Raw genomic sequence first — 27,604 nt, 5'->3', positions numbered from 1 at the left:
ACAAATCACACAGGCCGCGTGCTAGTGCAAATAAGCCAATAAGCCTTCATTCATTGTGCAGATGTGAGTCCCAACACCAGGTGATAGGCTGGCCACGGAGGATGTGTCCTCCCTGAAGGGCAGGAGTGAGCCGCCCACCGACCCCACCACCCCCTGGACCTGGGCCGCACCTGGGGGCTCAGCGCATGCTGGTGGAGCCCAAGGGGCTGTGGGGGCCGCAGTGGCCCCAGGTCCAGGGTGGAGTTGAGGAAGGAGGCCTCCTGAGCGAGGGAGTGGTGCCTGAGGTGGGGAGTGGCGGCTGGCCCAGGCTGGATCCTACTTGCTTGAGTGCCTGGACTTGTGACCAAAGAATGGTCCCCAGAAGGTGCCTTCCACATGGCCGCGGTCCTGGGGCTGGAGCGGCTGCCGCTGCAGCTGCCAGGGCCATGTGCGCACAGTAGGGCCTCTCTGGGGCAGAGGCTGGCCTAGCTCCCGTGGGAGGTAAGCTGCCAGGCCCCTGTGGGGGATGGACGGGTCAGGACAGGCAGGGAATGGCCCCACCCAGGGCCAGGTGCCCCGGCCGACTCACTCCTGTCCCTGGAGGATGTCAGGCTGAAGCTGTGGGCACAGGCCCAGCGAAGGCTCGCCACCTTCCAGGCCCTGCCTCCCCAGTGCCTGAGTGGCGGGAGGAGAGGAGAGTCCAGGGAAAACGTGGAAAGGAAGGGCTGGAAGGCAAGGAGGGGTGGGGGGCCAGCGCAGCAGAGAAGGGCTGTGGCCGGGGGTCAGGCAGTGCGTGGGGCGGCGGGAGAGGGGCCTCTCAGGCGGAGCTGGGGCCCGCAGGCTTGGGGTGCGCCCTGCGTGTGGCCAGCTCCGACAGCTTCTTCAGCCGCTTCTTCAGCTCCAGCGGGAACTTCTCGTAGCACCTCCTGCACACGGGCTTCATGTCAAACTCCACGAACTTGTTTCTGGGGAAGAGCCAGCAGTCAGGACAGCCCTACACCCAGCAGCTCTGAATCTGGCCTCCTCTGGCCCCACCGAGGCAGAAGAGTGGGCTTCCTGGGCCCCAAGCCCACAGCCTCCCCACCCAGCCTGCTTCCAGCCAGGGGTCACCGTGGTCCAGGAGAGAGCCTCCAGGCCTCCCTTCCCCCCAGACACCTCCCTCAGATTCCAGCGCCCCAGAGCCCTTCCTGCCTCCTGCCGTCCTTGGGAAGCGGGGCTGTGCCTTACCTCGGCTCAGTCACACCGGACCCCCCGAGGTTTCCTGACTGAGCCCTGTGTAGGTGCGAGCCCTACGCCTCTGGTGTGCTGCTCCGAGAGCTGGAGAGCCCTTCCCTCCCCAGAGCCCGGTGGCTGCAGGTGTGTGGGAGGCACATGTCACTCCGCCTCTCGCTGTGCCTTGGACCAGCCTGCATGGGGCTGGGACTGCCCGCTGCCTCCACTGTATGCCCACAGCCTCACCAAGGTGGGCACTCAGGGAGGGCGAGAGAGGAGGCCGCCATGCACATCCCGCTCCGATCCGAGCTCCCAGGACACACTCTGCAGGTGAGGTGCAGTGGCTGTGCAAGTCCCTGCACCCACCATGGGCACCAGGGGCCTGGCGGACTTACTTCAGGGTGAGCTTGCCGTTGCAGGCGGAGCAGGAGAAGCAGTTCACACACCAGGCCTTGTTGAGGGCTGACACCACTGTAAAGAGCAAGTGGGGGCTCAGCAGGCCCTGCCCAGGCTGGCGCGAGCCCAGCTGCACACAGTGAGGGCCAGTTGGCCCACAGCTGCAGGACCCCCAGCCCTGAGGGAGCGCAGGGGGCACAGGGACTGTGGAGCCTCACCATCGCCCTCGATCACGTGGCTGCAGTTGTAGCAGACGTCCCCAAAGAGCTGTGGACCAAGCACGTGTCAAAGTACTGCAGGCAGCCATGGCCCCCACACTGCCCCAAACCGTGTCCTCTCGTATCCTCCTGGGCCCTTCCTGCCAGGGCCCCTCCTCGGCCTGTCAGCATCACCCCAGGAAGGACAACAGGTGCAGGCCTTCCTCCAAAGAGGCCGCCTTGCTCCCGCTGGTGTCCTGAGAGGGTGGGGGCCAGGATGGTAGCCCCATCCTCTGTACAGAACAGCTGGACCATCTTGCCAGATGTGGGTGGGGGGACAATGGTGACACATGCCACCCCCTTGAGCCCCGGACCTCACACTGTCCTGTCTTTCAGTTCCCCCAGCAGGCCTGAAAGGCCAGGAGGGCACACTCCTCACATAAGACACAGAGTACGAAGAAGCTGCTCAGGCCTCAAGGCCCTGTGCGAGCATGCCGGCCTGGCTCAGCTCTCCCAGCGGGCTCTGGAGGGGCTGCCCGGCACCCTGCCTGCTCGGATGTCTGCAGCCCCCACCACACCCGTCACTGTGCAGGCTCCCCGAGGGCTCCAGAAGGCAGGCAGCCTCCCTCCGGACCTGGGCCCCTGTGGCCCTGCCAGGCCAGCCCCTGGCTGTAGTGGGTCTCATGGGAGGCCTTGCCTGGTTGTAGTGGGTCTCACAGTAGGCCAGGCCCTTCTTCTCATAGTGCCGGTGCCCCAGGAACGGCTTCTCACACTTGGCGCAGACAAAATGCTGGAAGGAAAATGGGTGTGCAGGGCAGCTCGGGGCGGGAGGTCAGTGGGGTGGAGAACCTCACTGGGCTCCCAGCTGGGCAGTGGGCTCCATTGCACTGCCTCTGGGTCAGCACACCCACCTGACCCGCTCCTCCCCCCCGTCAGCACTCTCTCCAGGCCTGCTCCCCACCCCCGCAGCCTTGGCTCTGCTGTCAGGTCCTGCTGAGGCACCGTCCTCTTGCGGCAGCTCTGCTCTTCGCATGCCCTTCCTCAGAAGGCTGCCCAGCCTCCCTCCCACGAGCATCCCCTTCAGCCCGGAGTCCCTGAGGAGTACCGTCCGGTCTGGGCAGTGGGCGGGTGAGGATTCGCCCCCACAGGGTGCTGGGAGGCAGGGCCTGCCCTGGGACTTTCTCCAAGAGGCCATCCAAGGCCGAGCTTCTGGGACCAGAGCTGGCCATGGCCTCGGGGGACACAAACCTCCCTTCTAAGCAGTATCCGTAGGACTGTCAGAGTCCACAGTGCAGAGGCAAGGGCTCCAGGTGGCCCAGGTGGACAAACCTGAGGAGCTGACCAGCAGGTGTGCCCTGCTTCCACGTCTACGTGGGGCTGTGCACAGCCAGTTTGTCAACCATAATCCCACAGGGCACCCGGGGCAGGCTGGCCCCGAGGTGTTCCTGTGACTTTGGAATCCTGCAGAAGGCCAGGAGGAGAGGAGGGAAGGTGGGCGTGGCTGCCCGACCACCAGCTGTGCACTCAGGTCTCCTGGCTCTGGGGACAGGCTGGTCCCCCCAGGGGCAGAGGGGCAGCGTCCAGCCAGAAGGTCCCTTCTGGGAGCCAGTCAGCTGGCTGGTGCTGGAGTCTGCAGGGCCAGGCACTGACTGTGCACCAGGGCACCCCCACCTCCAACTGGGGCCCTGGGCCCGAGGCAGGCATAGGCCGACCATGCTCACCTCCACGTGCCACTGCTTGCCCAGGGCATTAACCACGCGGCCCTCGATGGGCCGGCGGCAGGCGCCGCAGATGGGGACACCCATCTTGTCGTGGCAGGGCAGGCAGTAGAGCTCACCCTTCAGCTCACGGGCCTCGGCAGTCAGTTCCTTCCTGGAAGACAGTGCAGGTGACGTCCCTGTCCTTCTGCAAGCTGGGCTGCCACAAGCCACACCAGCCCCTCCAGCCCAGGGAGCAGCTTCCTGAGAGGCCCCCTGTCCTTGCAGAATGCCCAGGGCAGGCGGCTCTTTGATCTCTGGTCTCTTTGGGGACTTCCTGTGCCCCAGACGGGCCCCAGGGCACAGTATTCCCGCAAGACCCTGCAGAAGGCGGCCTGTGTCCTGCACTGTCTGAGAAGCCCGTCTGTTCTCTAGCCTGCTGCCCCTGCGGGGTGTCTGGGGCAGGCCCAAGGGGCCCGCTCTGCAGTCCAGCTTGCCTCTCTCCCCGCCTGCCCAACCAGCACCAACCCTTCCTCCTCAGCCTCCCCCCCACCTCTGAGTCCTTCCTCTCAGCCTTGTCTGGGCCCAGCCGCCCCCCACCCCTGGGTCTGCAGCAGGGCCTAACAAGTCCTCCGTGAGCAGAGCCCTGGAGAGAGGCGTTTCCTGCAGTGTGGCTGCCCAGCCCAGTTCCACCTCCGACCTGCCCCCTCTCTCTGACAGGACCACCTCCCCTGCCCCTTCACCGCCCGGTGGGAGGGTCCCAGCCCTGCCTGACCTGCCCCCTTCCCCCATCACCGGGGCCCGGCTGCACACGTACCCGCAGTGGGTGCAGCTGAAGTGGTCCGGGTGGTAGGCATCGTTCCTGAACATGAGGGGCTGCTCGTCGATGACCAGGTGGCACCGCCGGCAGATGTACTTGCCCAGGCCCTTGGCCTTCTCGCGGTCGTGGCAGGGACGGCACAGGTGCCTGGGGGAAGGGAGGAGGGCCTTCTTCCCCATCAGCCCCAGCCGTCTCCCGGGAGAGACCCCGGATGGCTGCCTCCAGGGGTGCAGCCAGCGGGCCACAAAAACAAGCCACGCAACCCTGCGGACAGGAAGGCCACAGACAGGCCTTCTAAAAAGGGGCCTCTGCGCAGGAAAATGGCTGAAAGGGAGGATGCCGGAAGGCCGGAGCTCGCCGTCTGCATGGCAGGCACAACTTTGCTCTTTCCACGTTTTCTCAGCCTGGGACACCAGACAGAGCAGACCTTTCACTGACATTTGCTGAAAACTCAGTTTTATTTTTCAAATGCCTTTTCACACGCCTGAGTAACTGTGCAGTGACTGTGAGCCTGACCCCACTGTGCCCTGCTGAGCAGCCAGGACTGCCAGGGCTGTTGGGCCTACACACCCCTTCCTTTGGGATCTGCCAGGCAAAGAGAGGCACCCCAACATGTGCAGGCTCTTTCTGTCGCCACAGACAAGCACATCTGTGTCAGACGGAGGCCCCCCGACCCAGGAACTGTCCTGACAGAGTCTCTTTTGTACAGACTTCAGAGAATGTCTGACGCCGCTCCCTGTGCTGGGCAACAGCTGCGGTCTCTACTGAGAGGGAAGTCAACATGGCTTCTGTTTCCTCGAGCCTCCAAAGTGACAGGCATTTCGATTCAGGGTCTCCAGGCAAAGAGGCACAAAGGCCCCTGTCCACAGCTCCCCACCCCCGCCCACCTCCCCAGTCTGTAGTACCCCTGATGCATCCGGGCCTTCCCTCCCGCCCTTCCGCCCTTCCATACCACCAACCCACCCTCAGCAGCCTCCGCAGGGACCTGGTACCCAGTGTGGCCCCTTTTCCAGGCAGGTCAGAGAAGTTATGTAAGAGATTAACCCTCAAACTCAGAATCTCCCGGCCAGGTGTGGTGAGCAGACTCCAGATGCCAGGGAGCCAGCTCACTGCCCATGCCCTTGACCACCACGCCTGCCGCCTCATTTGGGTCTGGACTCCACGCTGCAGAACAGTGCCCTCTGCTCCGTGTGCATGTCTCAGCCCCCTGCCAGGTGTGAAGGGCACAGGGCCCACCTGCTGAGCCCCCAGCGGACTGCCTCCCAGCTGTGCTCCATGGTCCCCACGGGCCCCACCCAGAGCAGGGCTCAGGCTGGTCAGCTGGTATGTGAGTGAAGGAGTGGCTGAGAGAGGCAGGAGGGGCTTGGGCATTGTCTGCCCCGAGGTCGTGGCCAGGCCTAGACTGAGAGTCCCTGTGGCCCAGAACCCTCTCTCTACCTGCCGTGGCTGCAGATGTGGCCTGTGCCTGCAGCCCTCATCTTCGTGACTAAGGTTTTGCCCTTTTCGGCCCCCAGATCCTTGAAGCCTGAAGGGCTGCCTCCACCCAACCCTGTCTGTGCCCCAGCCCCCAGCCTGGAGTCACCCCAGGAGTCAGGGGCCAGCAGTCAGTGGGCAGAGGCGGCCCTCCATGCAGGCCTCTTGCCTAGCAGAGGAGCCTGGGCTGAGCTGGATCCCCAGGGGCACAGACAGCGCCCCATTATGAGACAGCCTGCAGCTGTGCACCGCTCAAGATAAAGACCGTGATTTATTCCATACCCCAATGGAGACTAATTATATGGGGCAGGACACAAGGACCCTACAGCAAGTGTCCTGAAAGAGTCCTCTCTCATTCCACCAAACAAGACTCCTCAGCCTCCCAACCCCCCATTCACAAGACCCCTCTCCTGTCCCCTTGCGGGCTTGGGAGGCCAGGCCCGTTGCCATGGCAGCCAGCCCCTCCCTACCCCCTCCCACTGGTAGGAAATTACCCCATTCTGAAATGTTCCTTGTGTCTATCAGTCCCAGCCAGCCCTCCACCCAGTCCTCGCCCACTCCACGTCTTCCAACACAGTGCCTGAGCTGGTGGGGGCAGGAGGGGGGCACATGGAGTGGGAAACATTGGAATATTCAGAGCCCAGTGGCTGCAGAGGCCGCCGTGGGAGTGGCCCGCCACACATTCCCCCCTCGGGAATGAAGTGGCCTTTCAGGGCCGGAGGGGCTGCAGCCACCCCTCCTGTCCTTAAATAGCCAGCCTTCAACGGCAGCTGCACGGAGCCCACAGTCACAGCTCCCCCTGCTGCCCTCCGCCCCTGCCCCTGCTACCTGGACAGCTGCTGAGGTAAGGGCCAGGAAGGCGGGCCAGATAGGGAGCGCAAGGGCCCTGCAGAGGCCAACTGGGAGCCGAGCAGGGACAGGAGGCCCTGTCCCTGAGCCGCCACTCTGTGATGATGGCTCTACCTGCTTATGAAGGCTGCCCTGGTCTGATGGTCAGCAGGAAGCAGCCCCTGAGCTCACTACTGGGCCCTGTGGCACAGGGCCACTGGAGGGAGGGAGGGAGGGAGGGAGGGAGGGAGAGGGGCTGGGCGAACGCGAGGGTGCCTCACCGCCACCGGCCACCACAGCACTGCTGCCCTGCTGCCCCCCACGGCCGCACCTGCACTCCCGTCCCCCCTGCGAGCCCCACATGGCCCTTCACTTACTTGGCCCTCGCCTCTCCCACCTCCAGGGCCTCCCCCAAACCACCCCTCAGGTCATGTGTGCCTGAAGGGGCAGGAAACTACTCTCTGTAGTAGAATTCCAGGCATCCCGAACCCCTCTGGGGCCAGGGGAGGTAGTCCGGGCTGGGGACCTCCGCTTCAGTAATTAAAATGGGACATCAGGAGGCAAGGGCCTCCCTTTACTTGGGACACTGACTGGCCAGATGCTCATTCACTGCTGCCGGCTCCCTCCCCCCGAGCCAGCCATGCTCCAGTGGTGGGGGTGGGGGACCCCAGGGGTGGTAGATGAGGCATGATGGGGGCAGTCAAGAGGCTGCCCAGCCTGACAGCCCAGCGTGCCAGAGCCGGGAGCAGCGCCCTGCCCCACACTAACGGAGGGCGTGGCAGGAGTCCCACACACCTCCACTTCTCCATCTGCGCCCAGCACCCAGCCCCTCCTCCTCGAGGGGAGCTGAGCCCACCCACCCTTCATGTCAGCCCTGCCAGGGGGCTCATCAAGGGCAGGAAAAGGAGAGGAAACTGAGCCCAGGCGTAGTTTGCAAAGAACTTGCCCCAGTTCCCCAACTGCCAGTGCAGAGCCACCGTGCCACCCAGCCATGGGCACACCTGTGCTCCTCCCGGCGAGCTCCTCTCCCGCCCCTCTGCAGCCCAGCCACGCAGGCCGAGCAGAGCTGGGATGGTGCAGCGCCACCCCTCGGGGGCGGGTGGGCAGGTACTGAAGTCCTCGGAGGGCTCACTCTTGGCTTCTACAGAGGGTGACACTTCACCGGGGCCGGGCTCCCTGGAACCTGCCTGCTTGTCCCACCCAGGCTTGCTCCCAGGCTCTGCCTCCAGCTGAAGCATGAATGGCCTTGAGGTGGCCTCCCCAGGTCTGACCGCCAACTCCTCCCCGGCCACCGCAGAGCAGTGCGGCCAGGAGACGCCACTGGAGAACATCCTCTTCGCCTCCTTCTACCTCCTGGATTTCATCCTGGCTTTTGCTGGCAATGCCCTGGCCCTGTGGCTTTTCATCAGGGACCACAAGTCAGGCACCCCGGCCAACGTGTTCCTGATGCACCTGGCCGTGGCCGACCTGTCCTGTGTGCTGGTCCTGCCCACCCGCCTCGTCTACCACTTCTCTGGGAACCACTGGCCGTTTGGGGAAATCCCGTGCCGACTCACCGGCTTCCTCTTCTACCTCAACATGTACGCCAGCATCTACTTCCTCACCTGCATCAGTGCTGACCGCTTCCTGGCCATCGTGCACCCCGTCCATTCCCTCAAGCTCCGCAGGCCCCTCTACGCCCACCTGGCCTGCGCCTTCCTCTGGGTGGTGGTCGCCGTGGCCATGGCCCCGCTGCTGGTGAGCCCGCAGACCGTGAGGACTAACCACACGGTCGTCTGCCTGCAGCTGTACCGTGAGAAGGCCTCCCACCACGCGCTCGTGTCCTTGGCCCTGGCCTTCACCTTCCCCTTCGTCACCACGGTCACCTGCTACCTGCTCATCATCCGCAGCCTGCGGCAGGGCCCGCGCGTGGAGAAGCGCCTCAAGAACAAGGCGGTCCGCATGATCGCCATGGTGCTGGCCATCTTCCTGGTCTGCTTCGTGCCCTACCACGTCCACCGCTCTGTGTACGTGCTGCGCCACGGCGGCCGCGGCACCTCGTGCGCCGCCCAGCGCGCGCTGGCCCGGGGCAACCGCATCACCTCCTGCCTCACCAGCCTCAACGGCGCGCTCGACCCCGTCATGTATTTCTTCGTGGCCGAGAAGTTCCGCGACGCCCTGTGCACCCTGCTGTGCGGCCGGAGGCTCCCGGGCCCGCCGCCCGGCCTGGAGGGCAGGACCAACGAGAGCTCGCTGAGCGCGCGCTCCGAGCTGTGAGCCGGCCGCCCCGAGAACCGCGGGGGCTCCGCAGGCCGCGCCCCCCGACGGCGGCACTCACCCCCAGAGCCCGGGCCCGCTGCGCCTGGGGCACCTACCCTTTTGGTCAGCCCCGCTCGCCCCGCCCCCGCTGGATACCCAGCGCCTCCCGAGTGAGGGGCGAGGAGGCCTGGGTCAAAGCGGGGAACATTGAGGGTCTGTCCGCCCGAGGGCTGCCTGCTAGGCTCCCCCCCACCCTCAGCTGCAGACACAGAGCAGACTCTGCAGAGACCCGCAGGGGGCGGCGGCGACGGACCCAGGAGTGAGGGGCCCGCTTAGTCCCAGTGGAGGGGAGGAAAGGGCGTCCAAAGATTTCCCGGAAGCCTCCAGTTGCCTTTGCGGCACTTTGCCAAACTACCCCTGGGTGAGGGGACAGGGACTATGATTTAGAGCTGTAAGTACATTTCAGGCAAGTTGCCAGGCGACTCCCTGTGGGGCACGGCAGCTCAGCGCTCGGTTCTTGATCTCTTCCGTAAACGCACACACTGACCTGCAAGTGGCCCGACCATCCCCGCTTCCCAGCATCTGCCCGTCAGGGTCCTGCTGGGGCCCCCAGCACGGAGGCAGGCTTGGCCCCCACCCACCCTGTCCCACTAACCGGCGGCATCCGCAGGCCTGAACCCTCCCAGGCCTCCACGAGCCTCGGTGGTCAAGCCTTGAGCTGTCTCACCTCACCACACAGCCCACATCACCTACTGGGTCCTCTCTGGCACTTGGTTACAGTGCTCACTGTAAGTGCACCCTAAGACTCTGAAGGTTACTGTGTAAGGTTAACAGACCTCCTTTCCCAGAACTCCCTTTGCCCCAAGAACAGCAGGGTGGATGCAAGACCAGCGGAGGCTGGGGCAGCCACACTCGTGACCAGGCAGGCTTGCTCCACGCTGGTGCTGGAGCCTGGCGTCGTGGGTCAGTGAGCTGTCCTGGGCCGTGCAGGGGCTGAACCAGAGCAGGTCCCACCCTCATGGCTGCGCCACTGTGCTTCTGTGACACCCTTTACTTTCCAGCACTTCCAGCCTATTCCAGATTTTCCCAACAAAGCCATGGGGCAGCAGTACAGGGCGAACTGCAGCTTGGGAGGGGACAGGACAGGACAGGCCTGCACCCAATCCACAGGGGACTCCCCGGCGCACTGCCTGCCCATGGCCCCTCCTTTAGACGGTGACACTGGGGCTCATGCTGAGGACCCTGCTGACCAAGACATCAGGCAACGTGGGGCAGGCAGAGGGACCAGGTCACCACAGACAGCATCCGGAGGGAGTGAAGGTGCCAAGATAGGATGAGATGGCACTGAGGGCCCGGACAGGAAAGGGTGGGGCCAGACAGACAGTCAGAGGCTTGGTAACAAGGCAGGCATGCTCTTTACCCACACAGGGACACTTGGGGTCAGGGGGAGAAGCTGAAGCTTGGTAGGGATGCAGGGGGATGCTCAGTGGAGATGGTACATGGGCAGTCTGGTGCCCAAGGGAAAGGTCTAGGGGGCAGACATGTATCTCTGAATTGTCCAGCCTGTCCCCTCTGGGAAGTGGGAGGGGAGGTCATCACTATGGGGGATGGGGGCAGCTGCTCCCCAGAACACCCGCAAGCCTGGGCGGGCCCTGGGGTGGCACCCCTCAGCCTCAGTCCTCCCCCAGAAATGGGGTTTCTCCTATCCACCCTGCAAGGGTGCAGTGGGGCGGGCAGCCACGTGGCACAGGCCACCATGCCAGAGTGGACCTGGCACACTGTGACCAGGGCCTCCGGAAGGGCCCATCCCGTCCAGGCCCACCTCACCTGCCCGCATTCTTCACAAAGCCCAGGTCGGCCAGCTCCACATCGCACAGCTCACAGCGGAAGCACCCTGGGTGCCAGCTGTTGTTCATGGCCTTAATGACGCGGCCGATGATGAACTCACCTGGAAGAGAGAGGTCCCTACAGGCCAGCACAGGGCACACGCCCCTCCCCTCTGCAGCCCCTCCCAAGCCCCCATCTGCTCTCAGCTGGGTCATCCTGGAGCTGAGGGAGCCGATGCCTGCAGGGGGCCTGTGGGCTTGTCCGCTCCCAGGCCCCGCCACCCACTCTGGGCAGTGCGGGTGTGTGGAGGGGGGGGAGGGGTACTGCCTCCAGCCTTACCACAGGCTCCACAGCACGGAGCAAACAGCATTTGGAAGTCATGTTCGCAGTACTTCCGGCCTTCAAACTGCAAATGGGGCAGCAGAGAAAGGACAAGCAGACACCCATCATTCCCCCAGACTGGCTGGTCTCTGTGGGTTGGGACCTGCCCTCTGGAGGCTGGACAAGCACTTTGTGTAACTGCTTCCCCTGCAGGGAGGGTCACCCAGCCCTCCCTCCAGAGAGCACTTGCTGGAGGAGGTGCAGAGCTGAAACACAGCGCCTGTCCCGAGGGGAGGGCGCTCCAGACTGAGGGAGCCGCAGAGGCAAGGCCTGGGCTGGGAGGACCCAGCCCGCTCCGCAGCGTGCGAGAGCACGGCCTCAGAGAAGCCGGGGCCCAGCAAGGCCAGCCGTCGGAGGGTGGCTGCGGTTTGCCCAAGGTCTTGGCCCGCTAGTCCTGGGAGCAGCTGAGGCTGGGCTGGGAGATCAGGCTGGGGAGAGTTGGGACCGAGTTTGAATTATGTGTCACTTGACCAATTTCCTGTGTGTCTTCCCTTTGTAAGAAGTACATTTCACCCAGAAGCCACAAAAGACTCAGGCAGGGGAGACAGAAGGAGGGACACAGGAAGGGCATGGGGGCCGAAGAGAGAACCCTGCGTCCTGCAGCCAGCAGGAGGCAGTGTGGACACCACCAGGCAGCCCCTGTCTGGACACTGTAGGGCCCTTGCACCAGCCCCAAAGTGTGACCAAATCTTGCCTCTGCTTTCCTGTCCCTTGACAATTTTACTTTCTCTTTTTAAAATACGCTTTTCCCTTGTTCTCTAAAATGAGTGTCTAGTTAGGTTGCAGCTGAATAGAGCTCTGCCCAGTGACCTAGAGAGACAGCAGGGGTGTGAATTCATTAAGCAATATGAATGTTTCATAAGCACCTACTGTGTACCAGGCTTTGTTCTGGGCACATGGCCATTGCTCATGGAGATCTGCCTTCTCCCCCACGGCCTACACAGTCAGCCAGCATCTCCCAGGAGGCTGGAGAGACCACAGCTGTCCCTGTGAATCCCACAGTGCTACCTTCAACCCCTCTGGCTGCTGGCTACCACCTGCCTCACGCTGCACACCAGTGGTGTGCCCGTATCTCAGTGAGTCACGACCAACACTGCGGATGAAGGCAGGGCGGGGGGTGGGGTCAGGTGTAAATATCCCCCCCATGGCCAGCTTCAAGCTACCGGCACATGTCACACGAAGATGCACCTGAGGCGTCCACCACCCTGGACGGCAGAACAGATGTCCGAGGCACAGAGGATTTTCAAATGTAACAAATGAGAGGAAGTGGTGAGTTTTCAGTATTTGTTACCTTTGTGTTTAATAAAAGCTCATCACGTTGTACATTTATATAATTGAATTTTTCAGAATAGTTGTGCTTACCTCTCAGCTTGCAGACTGCTGGAAATGTAACGATCTGCTCTCGTAAGCGAGTGCGGCCATATCTAGGCTGCTTCACTTCCATCTGGTTTCACCTGGCCTCTGGCCCCACCTGTCCCCCAGGCTCCCGTGCCTGCCCGATTAGTCTCCCGGCCGCGCAGCAACCAGAGCGGTCCTTCCAAACGCGGACAGACCATGTGAGCCCTCGGCTCATCCCCTGCCACAGCTCCTGCCTCTCCCAGGGCGAAACCCTAAGGCAGGCCTACGGAGGCCTGCAGAGCCGAACAAAATCCCCCTCCCGGCCCTCACCCTCTGCTGCTCCCCCTCCTTTCCTCTGCTTCCAGCACACTGGGCTCCCACTGGTCCTCACGTACCCACGCACCCAGCCCTCCGGGCCTGCAGATGTGCGCAGGGCTCCCTCACCTCCTGCAGGCCTGTCAGACGTTATCTTCCCTGACCACCACCCGGCCTGAGGTGCCGCATCGCCAAGTACTCGGCACCATGTACTGTGATCACCACCTGAGCCCAAGCGACGGTGCCTCAGGGTCCCCCAGAGTCCACCAGAGGAGGCCGGACAAATGGTGGCTCTCCTTCAGCACCGGGGCCACCAGGGGGCACTGGTCCCGTCTCACAGGGAGGGATGGGCCCGCAGGGGGGCGAGCAAGCTTCTGTGTGGGCGGGAGCAGAGCTCAGCTCGGGGTCTGGCGACCCGCGGCGCCCCTCACCGGGCAGGCCCACAGGCTCCCGGAGGGCAGATGTTGAGCTGGCCGGGGCTTGGGCCCCAAGCACCCTCACCTCGTAGAAGAGCCCCTCGGGGAACGGCCGGAAGCACTGGGCACACACGAAGCAGTGCTCGTGGTACAACTCTCCGTTGCTGTTGACGATGCGCTCGGTGGGGGCGAAGCGCGCCTGGCAGCGCTGGCACACCGCGTCGGCCAAGGCGCTGGACATGTTGCTAGGAGAAGGAAGAAAGGGCTTGGAACTGGGGACAGGTGAGGACGAGCAGGCCCCCTCCTCAAAAAGGTAAATGGTTTCCAGGCCACGGAGAGTCTCTCTCCTCGCCCCGAGGGTAGCCTTGGCACTGCAGGACCCAGGGACATGCAGGTGGGGCCAGGGTGCCTGGCACCGGCTTGGGTCACGCTGCACGGCTGCCCACACATCCCCGCAGCTGCTGTGTGTCGCGGGCATGCCAAGCACCATGCCGGGGCTGCAATGTGTGTTCCTGGATGACGGCCCTCTGGGGCCACGAGTGTCTCCTTTTACAGACAGACAGGCTGAGGCCAGCAGAGGGGGTGACCTCCCCAAAGGCCGCAGTGGGCAGAGGCAAAATCTAGATTAGAAACCAGCACCCCAACTCTGAAGGCATGCCCTGCAGCCCTGGTGCATGTCTGGGTGTGTCCACATGGGGCCTGGGCAGTCAGGGCCCCAGTGGCCGCTCCCGCCCACCATGCAGCTACGCCACCCCCACTCTCAGGGCCCAGGCTCAGCGGTGGGAGCACCAGGATCGTGGCTGCTCTCTGCCCAGTCAGATGGGGGCCCCAGTGAGCACTGGGCAGGGTGCCCGGCCACAGACACTCCCACGAGGATGGTGTGGTGGGCAAGGCTACCGACCCGCTCCCTGGCTGCCCAGTCTTTACTGTGCTGGGCCATCCCTCGGGGTGTCCGTGGTCACCTCTGTTCCCTCTTGTGCCTCCAATCGCCCCTTCTCATGGAACCACAGTATCGGGCAACAAATCACCCAGGCACGGGTGAGTGGCTCTGTTTTCACACTCACTGAATCCCTGAGGCAACCCTGCCCTCCAGGTGGAGACCTACAGCTCAGAGAGGCTGGGTAACTCGCCAGCCCTCACAGCAGGTGAGAGCCCAGATGTGAAGCCAGACCGGTCACACATCAGTGGCTCTCTCTGCTGCTCCATGCATTAGTTTCAAACTGCCTTCCCCGCCAGAACATGTACCCCCCTACCATGGAGAAGGAGAGAGCGCAACTCTCTGGGGTGGGAGCAGGGTGTGGAGTACATCACACCCATGGTGGGAACTGCTGTCTCTGGGCGCAGCAGTGTGCCGCCTTTCGGGAGGAGTAGAATCCGCACCGAACTACAGGTGAAGATGTCCCCACCAAGCTGGCCGTACAGACTGCAGCCCAGGGGCCCTGAGCCGGGTCAGCATTGACAGCGCCTACAGCCTCAGGACCCGATGCCGTGCCTCTGCTACAAGGGCGGCAAAGTTGTGCCAGGTGTCAGTGGAGTGGGTGGGTGGGGGCTGCCTGGAAAGCTGGGCACAGCAGGAGGGTCAGGCTTGGCAGGGAGGCTGTAACTGGCTGGCAATGCCATGTAAGCGTGTGCAGTGGGGTGTCACGGGCTCACACCTTCAAGAGCATCTCTCTAGCCCGTCCTTCCTCCCAGGAGACTGGACCCCCGCTTCCCTCCGTGCCACAGCATCGTGAAGAGAATTCCTGAGTGGCATCGCAGAGAGGAAGGCTCCCCAGGCAGGACGAGCCCAGGAGGTGGGAGAGGGCTCTGCCTCTCCGGGTGGAGGTGCTGGCTGGGGACAGTGGTTCTCACGGCAGCTTGCTGACATATGGAGACGGACTGGAATCTGGGCTGGGGCATCTAGGCAGGACTTCCTCTCTGCTCGGCTTGGGGAACCCAAGTGGCAGGTGCAGGGCTAGAAGGCTCTTCAGCAAGCCTGGCCAGGCATGCTGGACTTCTGCATGCCTCAGCATGCCCTTGAGCATGCTTTGGGGACCAATGCCCCCTCCTACGTCCATATTTAGGCTTCAGGGACAAAGAAGCAGGATAGTGGCAAGAGGAGATGGGCAGAGCCCAAAATGAAACGAGGGCTCTGTGCCTGGTGGCCACCCTTCCCCTCCCCGCAGCTCCCTGCTGGTCCTCACACGGCCGGCCAGACAGGGCAGATGACCGTCTACCTGAGCCACCACACGGCTGGGTGGACTTCATCAGCACAGGCGTGCTTTCCTGCCTGAGAACACCGTGAACCTGGCGACCCTGTCCTCCAAAGCACACACCCAGGGTGGCAGGGAGGAAGATTCCAGGCCTGGCTGTGAGCAAGACCTTGGAGTTTTGGAGAAGTCAGAAATCAACAGGAAATCCTGTTAACTCTGGGCCTGGAATTCCCCACTTACGTGCCCCAGAAAATGAAGCCAGCACAAGGATTCGAGTCCAGCCCCAGGCTTTCAGACTGCTCCTTACAGCCAGAGCTGGGCCCTAACCAAGTGGGCGCACAGCACACCCAGCTTCTGGGTGCCCCTGAGCCACTGCCCTCAGGCTCCCATGGGGCTGCTCCAGCCCCCAGCCCATAGCTGCCAGATGGCTGTTCCCTCTACCACGGTCACAGCTTTGTAGTGGCCCACCCCTGCAGCCAGTCACTCCCTGCACGGCGAGCCCAGGCACCTGGCCATTCCTCATCCATTCCTGCCTTCGGGAACAGGCCTTCTGTCGTCTTACCTCGGTTACTTCTCTTGACTGTAACAGACACCACCCCATAGCCTCTGACACAACCCTCATCAGTCCCCTATCAGAGGGGCTGGCCCTTACCTGGTCTGTGTCCTGTTCCCCAGCTGGGCCCCTGGGTGTATCAGTTCAAAGATTTTGCCATCTGTCCCCTGCACACCTTGCACAAGCTCTGGCACAGACAGGTGGGGTGTGAGGTTGAACACCTACCTCCATACCCCACTGGCTGCCCCAGCCCATCTTGGGCAGTAGCACCCCTAGTTCTATGGCTGCATGCCCATGTTACCCTGCTCAGGAACACAGACAGCATGCCAACCCACTGGCCAAAGACAGAGGGATGGGCAGACGTGCCAAGGTGCATCACCCTCAGAGAAAATGCCAGCATCTCCTGCAGGAGGAGGCGGCAGGACAAGCTGAGGCTCTGGGCTCAGCCCCTGCACCCCCATCATGGATCCTGGTAGCCCAGCCACCAGCTGTGGCACCTGGAAAAAGTGCCAGCTTCCTCATCTCAGAGCAGGAGTGCCCGTCTCACAGAGCCGAAATGAAGATCTCAGGGTACACAGCGCTCCCTGTGTGGAGCACAGGGCCGGGCAGGCTGAGGGCTGGAAGAAGACAGCTATTGTTTCCCAGGGACAGTAAGGGCCACCAGAGCCCTCCACCCCAGCCCAGCCCCGGGGAGGCTGCAGCCCGCCTGCACTCCTGGCCAGAGGAGTGGGAGACAATGACGTCCCTCCTACTTCCCACATCCCAGCTAAGAACGGGAGCACAAGCCTGCCAGTTAAACCCCACACACCCTGATCCATCCGGCCCCAGCTGGCCCATCCAACCACCTGGAGGCCAGCCCCAGAGCTGGGGAAGAGCTCACCATCCCAGCCCCTGGCACCCCTTCTCTAGCCCCTCCAGCAGAGCAGAAGCTCTCGGGCCTGACGCCCAGCACAAGCCAATTGGCGGGCTTGTGCGAGACGTCACTGAGCTTCACAATGACTACCAGCCTGGGCTGGGCTGGGCTGGGCTGGGCTGGGGAGCCCTCTCTGAGCCACATCCTGCTGAGGGCAGCTGCTGGGCCTCCTCCCGCCCCTCCCTCCTGGGACCAGGCAGCAGCGGGGGGTCACCTGGCACAGGGATTTACACGGAGCCAGCCCCACGGCCAGCCTTGGGACGCGCTGCCTAGAGCTGCTGTGAGGCATCTCCGCGTCCGGGATACACTGCTATCTGGGGCCTGTGGGAAATCAGAGATTTCCCGGAAGCCCAGCCAACCTCTGCCTGGCAGCTTCATTCACTTCCATGCAGCTGCACTCTAAACACAGCTGGGGTCCCACAAGCCAGAAGGACGAAGACAAGTTAAGCTGAGTAGTGTATAAACAGGGCCTCCGGAGGCCTGGTGCATCACCGTGGCGCGCCCTCGAAGTCACTCTCCAGCAGGGCCACGGGCCCATCAGCACCCCTCTCTCCCTCCACCCATGACCAGGGTCACCCAGAGGCCCATGGGGGGTGCGGGGGGTTCCCTCTCCAGGAATGCCACCCTCAGGTGAGTCACCTGGCCTGTCCGAGCAGTGGGCGTGTCCAGCCCCCATCCCGGGCAGTGGTGGGCCTGTAGGTGTATGCCACGGGGCGCTCTGCCACCTGTGCTCCCTGCTCCCCTCCCCAGGCCCTCCCATCTTAGCCCAGACAGCTTTGGGGGCTTGGTCCCAGTCACCCCGCAGGAAGGCTGCCCTGATCCCGCGCAGGGAGTTCAGAGCTGGGCTTCCACTGGGCAGCACCAGCCCTGGGCTGCCTTTCCTCCCTAGCGACTCCAGCCCCCACCTCGGACCTCTGCTGTCCCCCCTGACCCCTGCTCCCTCCACCCAACCTCCCCCCCTCCCACCTGTCACTTTGATACCACAAGTCCCCCAGCCTCAACGTTCCCCCTCCCTACCTTTTTTCTGAATATTTCCTCCAGGTGGCCCTGGGCACCAGCTCCCCCAGCCTGACTCCCAGCTGGGGCTCCACCACCCCATCACGCCTCCCAGGCCCTCCCAGACCAGGTTTACTCAAACTCGGAGACGCCCTGAGGTCCGCCTCAGCCCCACGTTCCCCCTCCCCGCGTGCTGGCCTCGGCGGTCCTGGGTGGGGGGGCGGCTCGGGCTTCAGTCAGGGCGACTTGGCCTCAGGTCACAGCCTGGCCACTTAGGTGTGGGCGGTGTCCAGCGGGCCCCTGACCACCCTGTTTGCTCATCCACAAAGCGACCCCCTCTGCAGCAGTGGGGTCGCACGGACACTCAGCTGAAGCGCCCCGTCCTCGGCGCCCTGCTGCGGAGCGCTGATGGCACATGGCATGAAGTGCAGCTCGCCTACCGGTCTCCGATCCCGGCGCTGTCCCCGGGCCCTGGCGCCGGCCTCGGCCGTTGGAAGGGCGGCGCACGGTGTCCGAGGAAAGGCCTGCAGCCGCAGCCTTCCGGCCATTGTCGCCCAGCCACCCCGCCCTGCCCCCGGCCACCTACCGGGGCGCGACAGGCGGCGGGCTCTGCCGGTGCTGGCGCCGCCGGTACAGCCCCGACGCGGCGAGCGCGCCCAGCCGGGCCGCCATGTCGCCGGCTCCTCCCGACGTCGGGGCAGCCCGCTCGGACCTAGGGCCACAGGCCCGGCGGGCAGATGCGGTAGCGGGGCGGGCGACGCCAGGACGGGGCAGGCCTGTCCCGCCACCCCACCCCACCCCCGCCCCACAGGAGCTCACGTTACACACTGCGGTCTCCAAAGGGCAGGGAGTCAACGCCAGATAGAAAGGATATTGTTTGCTCCGCGGGGGCAGCACAGTGAAAGCCAGGCTGTCGGGGCTGGGAGGGCACTGGCTGCGCTGGTCCCAAAAAGCTCTGAGGTGGGGTCCATATGACAGGGCAGGATGCCTGGGGGTCCCAGGTGGCCAGGAGCCCCCCAGACATGCTGGTTAGGCACATCGGCCAAGGAGGGCAGTGTGGGACCGAGCCAGCCTAGAAGCCCTTGAGCAGCTTATGAGGGGCCCCCACTCATGCGCACATTCTGCCTTGCTCCCTTCCCTGAGAGCCTGCGGCCACAAATGCCACCTAGGAGACCAGGACCAGGGCGGCCACACAGGATCCCTGGATCTGGCCAACAAATAGCCAAGCTCCCAAAAGAGGTGCATGCTGTCAAAATGCAGAGAACAGACAACCCCCTAGCTTGGCAAGGAGAGCAGAAGCGGGAGGTCTGACTCCCAAGAAGACCACCATTTCCGTTCCTTTTCACCTAGAGGGTGGCAGGGTTACCATGATCCAGGTGCACGCCCCCAAGGTCAGGGCCTGAAGTGCTGCCACTGCCAGCAGAGCAGGCACCATGGTGGGCTATAATAGAAGGACCCGGCGCACTCCCAGAAATCTTTAACACTGATTCCAGTTCCCTAAAATCTTCCTAGTAAGGTCAGAAAGCATGAGTAGTGTATCTTCTTCTACCACTCAAAAGAAAGAGACAATAGCCATCATCTGGACAGCAGGGCACTGGGCCTCCTCTACTGGGGTGGGGGGAAACTTACACTGGGGAACACACCTCTTCCAGCAAGCCCAAACTCATTAGCTACCTTGGGGTTCGCCCCATAACACAGCCAGATCACCACCATCATTGGGTGCAATATAATTTGTAAACGCAGCTCAATTCCAAAGGTACCAAGCAATGATCAATTCAACAAATATTTTCTTAAAGGTGATCCCAGAGTCTAAAGGACATAGATAGGCTGAGCCCGAAGGACACGAGGGCAGAGATCACCCCCCCTCTCTGATGTGAACAGCTGAATGCTTAACAAAACTTAGGTAAGAAGTTTTGTTACAGCAGCTTGAAGTCAATGCCCAGGCTCCTCTTACCAGCACCCAGTCTCTTCCATGCATAAATCCTGAACTCTAGAACCCAGAACTCTCACCCAGAGCCACAGTTTCATTTAAGGGGGGAACACTGATTAAGGGTTCTACAATTGCAGACAGACCTGGGAAGGAGGTGATAACCACTGGTGTTTCATAATCATAATTGTAAAGCTCAAGTCCAAGGTTACCAAACACTAAACAATTCAACAAATAATTGCTACAAAAGTGAGCACCAGAGGCTGGAAATTGAGAAAGGCTTAGTGTCCAATCGAGTCCAAATCCCAAATCTCTGCATAGCCTTGCCCCCCATCCTGAGCCTGTCTTATGGGGTGGGGTAAGCAGGACACAGTTGCAAAACACAGTAAGAGGTTATCAGGAAAGATGGCATAGTAAGAACCTCCGAAAGCTTGTCCCTCCATAAAAGCAATGAAAAAGCTAGTAAAAAATGTCAGAATCTACTTTTTCATAACTCTGCAAATTAACAAAGGTTTACAGTAACACAGAGGGCATTTGGTCAATAAAAAACTTAATCTTGATAAAAGTGAGCTTTGTGGTGTTTTAACTTATCCTAGCCCCTAATCCCTGCTCCCTAACTCCATGGCTGCCTTGACATGTGACAAGTCACATTCCCAGTAATGAAGGAGCAGACAGTTCCTCTCTCAAAGCTTCATTCCCAAAGAGTAGTTACTATCTGACCTGACCTGGTCCTCCCTGGAAGACCCCATTTGAAGGGCTTGTCTTTACGGGACCTGACTTACACATACCCAGTGCTAAAAGCCTCTCTTGGGGAGTGTTTTTCAAATCTATTACTATCATAGCTGCCTACGACATCATAGCTGCCACTGCCACAGGCCGTGGATAACAGCCAGGGCAACAATAGACTAGCTAAAAAGCCTAAAAGGAAAAGCTGAGGAATGAGATGTCCCTGGGGGCTTGAAAATAACTGAAATATTCCTGGGAATCTAGGAGGCCATGCAAATGCCCAGGGATGTGAGCATGCTCAGGAGAGTCCCAGGAAGGTCCTAGCTCTCATTTCCAACTAACTCTGGGCTCCTTAGAGAAGGAAGTGAAGGCTAGGGCAGAGCTGTCAACAACGTGTTTGAATGTTAAATGTATACCCAACATAAACTTAATGCTCTCAGCAAACATCGGTTTCAGGAGTTCAAGGACGTCTCAGTCCAATCATTAGCTGACCACTAAACCAACTGAGCAGATATTTCAGTGGCCACAAATGACAGAGATATGGACTTCACAAATTGTGGACTGGGGAGAATCTGATTTTCCAGAGTTGCCACATACTAATTATGGACAGCAAAGAAACAAAGAAGTATGACCCATACACAGAAAAATGGAGCAATCAACAGAAACTGCCCCTGAGGAAGCCCAAATGTTAGACTTACTAGACAGATGTTAAATCAGCTATTTTAAATTTGTTCAAAGAACTAAAGGAAATCATTTCTAAAAAACTAAAGGAAAGTATGAGAATGATGTCTCACCAAATGGAGAATATCAATAAAGAGATAAAAATTGTAAAATGAGACCAAATAGATACTCTAGAGTTGAAATATCCAAGAGTCCTTCAGGATGAAATGACAGGATATCAGACAATTTGAATCCACACAGAGAAATAAAGAGCAGTAAAGCATATTTCACCTTTATATAATAAACATAACTATATAGATAAATATAAAAGACAGTGTAAGTGAATTTTTTGTTTGTAACCCTTGTTTTCCCATCTGACTTAAGGACAACTACCTAATGAAATAATTTCACACAAAGAAAGGCAATAGTGTAGGAACTGAGAAACTTAAAAGACATAAGATATATTTAAAAAGAGAAAGCAAAAGGCAGACATAAAGCCTATCTTACCAGTAATTACAATAAATGTAAATGGATTAAGCTCTCCAATTAAAAGTCCAAGATTAGCAAATGGATTTTTTTTAAGCCATAATCTAACTATATGATTTCTACAGAAGATTTGCTTTGGATTAAAAAACACAAACAGTTTAAAAGTAAAAGGATGGAAATGATATACCATGCTAACAGCAACCAAAAGTGAACTGGAGTGGCTATACTAATATTGGACAAAATAGACTTTAAGGCAAAAATTGTTATAAGAGCAAAAAAGGACATTTTATCATGATAAAAGAGTCATTCCATCAAAAAGAAATAGCAAGTATGAACATGTATGCACCTAACAACAGAGTTCTGAAATGCCTGAAGCAAGAATTGAGAGAAAAATAGGTAAGTTAACAATAATAGTTGAAGACTTCAAAACTCCCTTTTCAATAATGAATAGACCATTATTTAAGCTAATCAAAGGCATATAAAACATGAACACTATAAACCAAACAGACCTCAAAGACATCTATAAACATTCCACCACCAACAGAACCTATATTCTTCTCAAGTATACATGGAACATTCTCCAGGACAGACCTTAAATGTAATTTGCACCTCAATAAATTTAAAAGGACTGAGATCACAGAAAGCATATTATCAGACCACAGTAGAATAAAATTACAAATCAATAATAAAAGGAAATTTAGGAAATTCGCAAATGTGTGGAAATTGAACAACACACTCCTAAAGAATCCAGTGAGTCAAAGAAGAAGACAGGAGAATTTATAAAATTCTTTGAGATGAACAAAAATGAAAACCAAACCAAAATTTATGAGATGCAGCTCAAGCAGTGCTTAGAGAGAAATTTATAGCTGTACATATCTACATTAAAAAAGAAGAAAGCTCTCAAATCAATTACTTAACCTTCCACCTTAAGAAACAAGAAATAGATGAATAAACTAAATTCAAAGCAAGCATTAGGGAAGAAATAATAAAGATTAGAGCAGAAATAAATGAAATTGAGATTAGAAAAAACAAAAAAACCAACAAAACTGAAAGTTGGTGCTTTGAAAAGATCAACAAAACTAACAAACCTTCAGCTAGACTGACCAAGAAAAAAAGACAACACTCAAATGACTAAAATCATGAATGAAAGAAGGGGCTGAAGTTAGAGAAACTTAAAGGACTATAAAAGAATACTATGAACAACTATATGCCAGCAAATTAAATAATCTCTCTGAAACAGGCAAATACCTAGAAAGATACAAACTGCCCAAACTGACTCAGCAAGCAACATAGAATCCAAATAGACCATTAAATAAAGAGACTGTGTTAATAATCAAGTCTTCCTACAAAGGTGAACCCAGATCCAGACAGTTTTATTGGGGAATTCTACCAAATGTTTAAGTAGAATTAGCATCAGTCCTTCACAAAATCTTCCAAAAAATTAACCAGGAGGAAATACTTCCCAACTCATTCAATGAGGTCACTATTACCCTGATACCAAAATCAGACAGAGATATCATAAGAAAATTACACATCAATATCTTTCATGAAGATAGACACAAACATCATCAACAAAACTGAATCTAGCAGCCTATAAAAAATATTATCATGACCAAATGGGATTCATCCCAACAATATAACACTGGTTTAACATCTAAAAATCAGTGTAATGCACCATATCAATAGAATAAAGGAAAAACAGCACATAAAATGCAGAAAATGTACTTGATAAAGTCTAATACCTTTTCATGATAAAAAATACTCAATAAGCTAGGAATAGAAGGGAACTTCTTCAGCCTAGCAGCTATCATACTTAATGGTAAAATACTGAAAACCTTCCCTTTAGGGTCAGGAACAAGCCTAGGATATCCAGTCTTGCCATTTCTTTTCAACATTACACTGGAGGTTCTAATAAAAACAATTAGGCAAAAGAGGAAATAAAGGTATCCAGATTGCAAGGAAGAAGTAAAGCTATATGCATATCACATACTCGTATATATACAAATCCGAAGAACCCTCCCCCCTCAAAAAAACTCTATTATAGCTAGTAAATGAGTACAGCAAGGTTGTAGGATAAAAGATAAATATACAAAAAAAAATCACTAGCAATAAGCAATCAGAATATGAAATTAACAGGCAATTACATTTACACTAGTACTGAGAAGAGTAAAATATTTAGGAATAAATTTAACCAAAGAAATGCAAGACTTGTACACCAAAAACTATAAAACATTGTTGAAAGGAATTAAATAATACCTAAATAAATGGAAAGACACCCCATGCGGATGGACTGGAAAAGTAAGTATTGTTAAGATGGGAATATCTTCCACCCACCCAAACTGACCTACAGATATAACACAACCCCTATCAAAATCCCGACATGCTTCAGATGAATAACATATTCCAACTTTCTTACCCTATAGGAAATTTGATTTTGAATGATTTTATTTTCTTAGTTTCAAACTCAAGCATCAGTGTGGACACATATTTGGTTTCACATACACATATATAAGGTGCTTCCCTCAGCCCCTCCTTCCAACATGTAAATGAAGAACTAAGGAAGTTTAAAGTATGAATCCACAGGTGCAATGGAGCAGAGAGCCGGCCTCACTGGATCAGCAGGACAGCCCCTGTGGGGGGGATGTCCTGCACTCCCGACCGACGGCAGCACGCCCGGGCCACCCTGTACCGGCACACACGTGCTGCTGCTTCAGTTTCCAGGAACTTTGTAAACCAGTTAGTACCATCTTGGTAGCCTGAAGAGAGCGCGTCACACATCATGTGCCCCATGCTCTGCTTAGACCCTGACTCCGGCGTGGTTCTGTGTGCTGCCCCAGGGCTCTGGCTGCCCCCCTAGCCACACCTGGGCAGGCTCTTCTGCCGAGGGGGCCACCCACGCTTCTGCAGAAGGTGGGAAGGGGCTGAGGTGCCGCCGGTGATGTGGGGACAGGAATTAGCAGCCCCACTCTGCACCGCACCAAGAGTGGTGGATCACTTGGCAGGTGGGACTCCACACTACAGCAGGGGAGCCAATGGACAAGTCCCCGGGGAGTGCCACTGTGCGGGTGCGCAGGCGGCAGGGCCCAGGGACAGCTGGGTCCCTGGGGCAGGCGCTGTAACCTCCTGGCCTTAACACTCTCCCTGGGGGACAGTGGTGATGCCAACGGCCCCTCCAGCTGGGATAGTCAGAGGCCTGAGTGTTTTTAGGGCCCAGAGTTAGTGGGCTGCAGGCCGGGCTGAGCGCCTCCTACTGCAGCAGGGCCCCTCCCTGAGCAGCCGCACTTACCGAGGCCTCACTGCCCATTCTGCCCCACTAGGCCCTCACCCTGGCTTCAGACCTCCTATCCGACAGCCTCCCATTGTCTCCCCTGAGACTTGCCACAGCTCTCCAAATGCCTCATGGCCAAGCAAGCTCTGCCTCCACGCCCACGTCTGCCGCCACAAACTGGGCCCAGCCCTGCCAATCCCACCTTCCGGGTCCCCCAGTCCAGCTGCTGGGGCCCAGGAGCAGCCTCCCGGAGCTTGCCTCCTGAGCAGGATCCTCTCTGGCTCTTCCTCGCAGCTCCTTCCCTCCACAGCACCCCGAGGCTGGCCTGTCACTGGAGGTCACTCCCTGCCTCCCTCTGGGCTTGCCTGCTTCGCCCGCCTGTGGAGAGCTGGGACCTCAGGCATTGGACAGGGGGAGCCCCAGGAGGTGGGTAAGGTGTGTGATGAGAGGGATGCTTCCAAAGATGAGCCTGGTGTCAGAGCTGCCCTGCCCATCTTCAGTGTGGGTAGTGGGCACAGAGAGGGCATGGGAACACGAAACAATGCAAATGAACCCAGCTTCGGGACAGGCAAATCTCGCCTCACCCAAGGGTTAGGTCAGATGTCCACTCCTCTGCGGGCCTGGCCCCGAGGCTTGTGTGCGTGGAGGGGTCAGGCCAGTCCTGGCTGTGAGCGGTAGGAGCCTTCAGAGGAGGGTGTAAAGCTACTTGTGCGCGAGGACTGCTCACAGCCGTGGAAACCAAGCGAGCAGGAAAACACGACTAGAAAAGCAGCAAGCCACCAAAATGTTCCTAAAAGCATGTCTGAGGAGTGGTACTGTGGGTGTTTTCTTTCTTTTCATGTCTTGGGGTTTCTCCTAATCCTCCAAGATGAGCATTATTTGCCTTTCCAGGGAAAAACCCAACCCAGGATGTTCGAAGGCTCACTCTGGCCCCTAGGTCATTCGCAGCCGGGGTGCCCTGCGGCAGCCAGGACAAGCTGGCCCCGGCCCTGCCACCCACTTCCACAGCTTCTCCTGCTGGGCTGCCAGCTGGCTGGCCTGCTGGTCTCCTCCCCATGGAAGGCCCAAGGGACTCAACGGGGACCCGACCAAGAGGATGGAGAAGCTGGGGGTCTCTGAGCATCTTACTCCCCACAGGTGTCAGCCCATGGCTCTGTTGTATTGTGGCCTTTGGGGTACCCGAGTCTCATCTCCCACCTTTCTCAGTGTCTCCCTTCTTTCCCCTGAAAGCTCTGCAGGCGGGCAGGCAGGGGAGGCAGCTGGCAGGGGGGCCCCGGGGCGAGGAGAGCAGGGCCTGACAAGCACACCAGCCTGGTGAACACGGGGAGCTGGTTTTGTCCACAGATTCAGGGTGGGACAAGAGAGTTGGGAAGGGCAGCCAACTGCATCTGAGGCATAGGACTCGCTGGGTGATGGGGTACATGCTATCTGGGGTCCCTGGGGCTGTCCTAGGCCTCCTGGTCATAGTCTTAATGGTGATCTGTGTGCCCCTGCAGGTTGTGCCTCCCCCAGGCTTGGGGCCATTACCCTGCCCTCTGTGGCTGCCCCTCATTCCTGGGCGCTGGTCTCCAAGCCCCTCTTCCCAGCCAAGCCACAAGTCTGTGCCCACAGGCCCCACGTCAACTCCTTCCAGGACTGGTTGGAAGGGGGCCCACAGGCCGCATAGAGCAGTCCCTCCCTCCCAGCCGTAACCGTGTTCCAGAAAGGGCTGCCAAGGCAGACCCTGGCCAACACGGGCGGACATATGACCGACCCTCGAGTCACCCAGCTTCTGGGGCCTCAGTCACCTCATCTGCCAAATGGCAACAAGGGACGTGGGAGAAGCGGCCGGGCCAGGCCCGGGGAGCGCCCCGGCCTTCGGGCCCCCGCGCACCTGTGCGTGGGCACAGATCTGGCCGGGCCCCCCGCAGGCCCTCTGCCGTGGCTGCCGCGTTCACCACCGGCCCCCGGGGAGGACACGCGGCCCCAGGTCTGCGGCCTCCCGGGGTCGCCCAGCTGGGGGCAGGGGGCCGCCAGGGGGCCCGGCTGGTTTTGGCTCCGCCCGTCAGCTGGCTGCGGCCCGGGGCAGGTGCCGGCCGGGGGGCCCGCTGTCCGGCAGGGAGGGGAGCGCGGTCCCCAGGCGGGGCCGGAGCAGCCGCGCGCTGGGAGGGGGGCCCCGGGGGCGGGAGAGGGCGCCCTGCTGGGCCGGGCGGGGGGCTGTTACCTGCCCGTCATGGTGGCTGCGCGCTGGGCCCGGGGCGCCGCCCGACTGCTCCGCCGCCACAGCCTCCGGGCGCCCGCTGGCAGGTCCGCGCGGACCGGGGAGCCGCCCAAAGCCGGCCGCGCGCGGCTCCGCCCTCAGAGCGGCCCGGGGGTGGGGGGGCCAGGGCGCGGGGGAGGGGGTGCCGAGGTCTGAGCGCGGGGGTGGGGGGCACGGGGGCCGGGGGCGGAGGGGGCGGAGGGAGAGGAGGGTGCCGGGGGTGCGGACGGGGTTTGGGGGCGACAGAGGAGCCGGGGCAGAGGTGGGGTAGACGGGGCGGGGGGTGCCCTGCTCGCGAGGCGGGAGTGGGGGTCGGCGCAGCCCCTGAGCCTGGGGACACCGAGCTTGGCCAGCGGCGGGCGCGGGTCTGGTCCTCCCCGCCCGGCTCGCCACCTCCCCGGATTCCGGGCATAGTTTTCCTTTTAAAGGGAGTGAAGTTATAATAAACGCGAACGCACCCCCAGCGCCGCCCGCCCCGCGCTCTGCTGCCGGCGTCCGGGACGAGGACGCGCGGGGATGGGACTGGG

At 59.2% G+C, this 27,604-nt stretch overlaps 2 protein-coding genes across 5 annotated transcripts; one reads left to right on the top strand and one right to left on the bottom strand.

Annotated features, from left to right (window-relative positions):
- Window positions 1-22: 22 nt before the first annotated feature.
- On the bottom strand, window positions 23-27,187 carry LIMS2 (LIM zinc finger domain containing 2). 4 transcript variants are annotated; one of them, XM_073241638.1, is made up of 10 exons: window positions 27,042-27,187; window positions 13,203-13,362; window positions 11,007-11,073; window positions 10,668-10,788; window positions 4,299-4,448; window positions 3,506-3,656; window positions 2,482-2,574; window positions 1,806-1,854; window positions 1,587-1,662; window positions 23-944 (listed from the first exon to the last, which is right to left on the bottom strand). In XM_073241638.1, the coding sequence occupies exons 1-10, from the start codon at window positions 27,050-27,052 to the stop codon at window positions 797-799; spliced, it is 1,026 nt and encodes a 341-aa protein (XP_073097739.1). In that variant the 5' UTR covers window positions 27,053-27,187; the 3' UTR covers window positions 23-796. The 4 variants fall into 4 exon arrangements, with proteins under 4 accessions (XP_073097739.1, XP_036852028.1, XP_036852030.1 ...); XM_036996133.2 differs by lacking the exon at window positions 27,042-27,187 and adding an exon at window positions 18,358-18,518; XM_036996135.2 differs by lacking the exon at window positions 27,042-27,187 and adding an exon at window positions 18,212-18,232.
- GPR17 (G protein-coupled receptor 17) lies at window positions 4,455-10,206 on the top strand. The gene is made up of 2 exons (XM_017680563.3): window positions 4,455-6,618; window positions 7,807-10,206. The coding sequence occupies exon 2, from the start codon at window positions 7,839-7,841 to the stop codon at window positions 8,856-8,858; it is 1,020 nt and encodes a 339-aa protein (XP_017536052.2). The 5' UTR covers window positions 4,455-6,618; window positions 7,807-7,838; the 3' UTR covers window positions 8,859-10,206.
- Window positions 27,188-27,604: the final 417 nt, after the last annotated feature.

The sequence above is a fragment of the Manis javanica genome, chromosome 7 (genome assembly GCF_040802235.1).
Source record: "Manis javanica isolate MJ-LG chromosome 7, MJ_LKY, whole genome shotgun sequence".
In the NCBI taxonomy this organism is placed as follows: Eukaryota; Metazoa; Chordata; class Mammalia; order Pholidota; family Manidae; genus Manis; species Manis javanica.
This window is presented reverse-complemented; position numbering and strand designations above follow the sequence as displayed.

What these genes read in the sequence shown, in the direction of transcription:
- GPR17 (XM_017680563.3), top strand. Translation starts at nt 7,839, where the DNA reads ATGAATGGCCTTGAGGTGGCCTCCCCAGGTCTGACCGCCAACTCCTCC.
- LIMS2 (XM_036996133.2), bottom strand. Translation starts at nt 18,443, where the DNA reads ATGGCGGCCCGGCTGGGCGCGCTCGCCGCGTCGGGGCTGTACCGGCGG. An exon ending in CCGCCGCCTGTCGCGCCCCG is followed by an intron (nt 13,363 to 18,357) that starts GTAGGTGGCCGG and finishes TCCTTCTCCTAG; the next exon opens with CAACATGTCCAGCGCCTTGG. An exon ending in TTTGTGAAGAATGCGGGCAG is followed by an intron (nt 4,449 to 10,667) that starts GTGAGGTGGGCC and finishes CCCTTCCCCCAG; the next exon opens with GCACCTGTGCCGTCCCTGCC.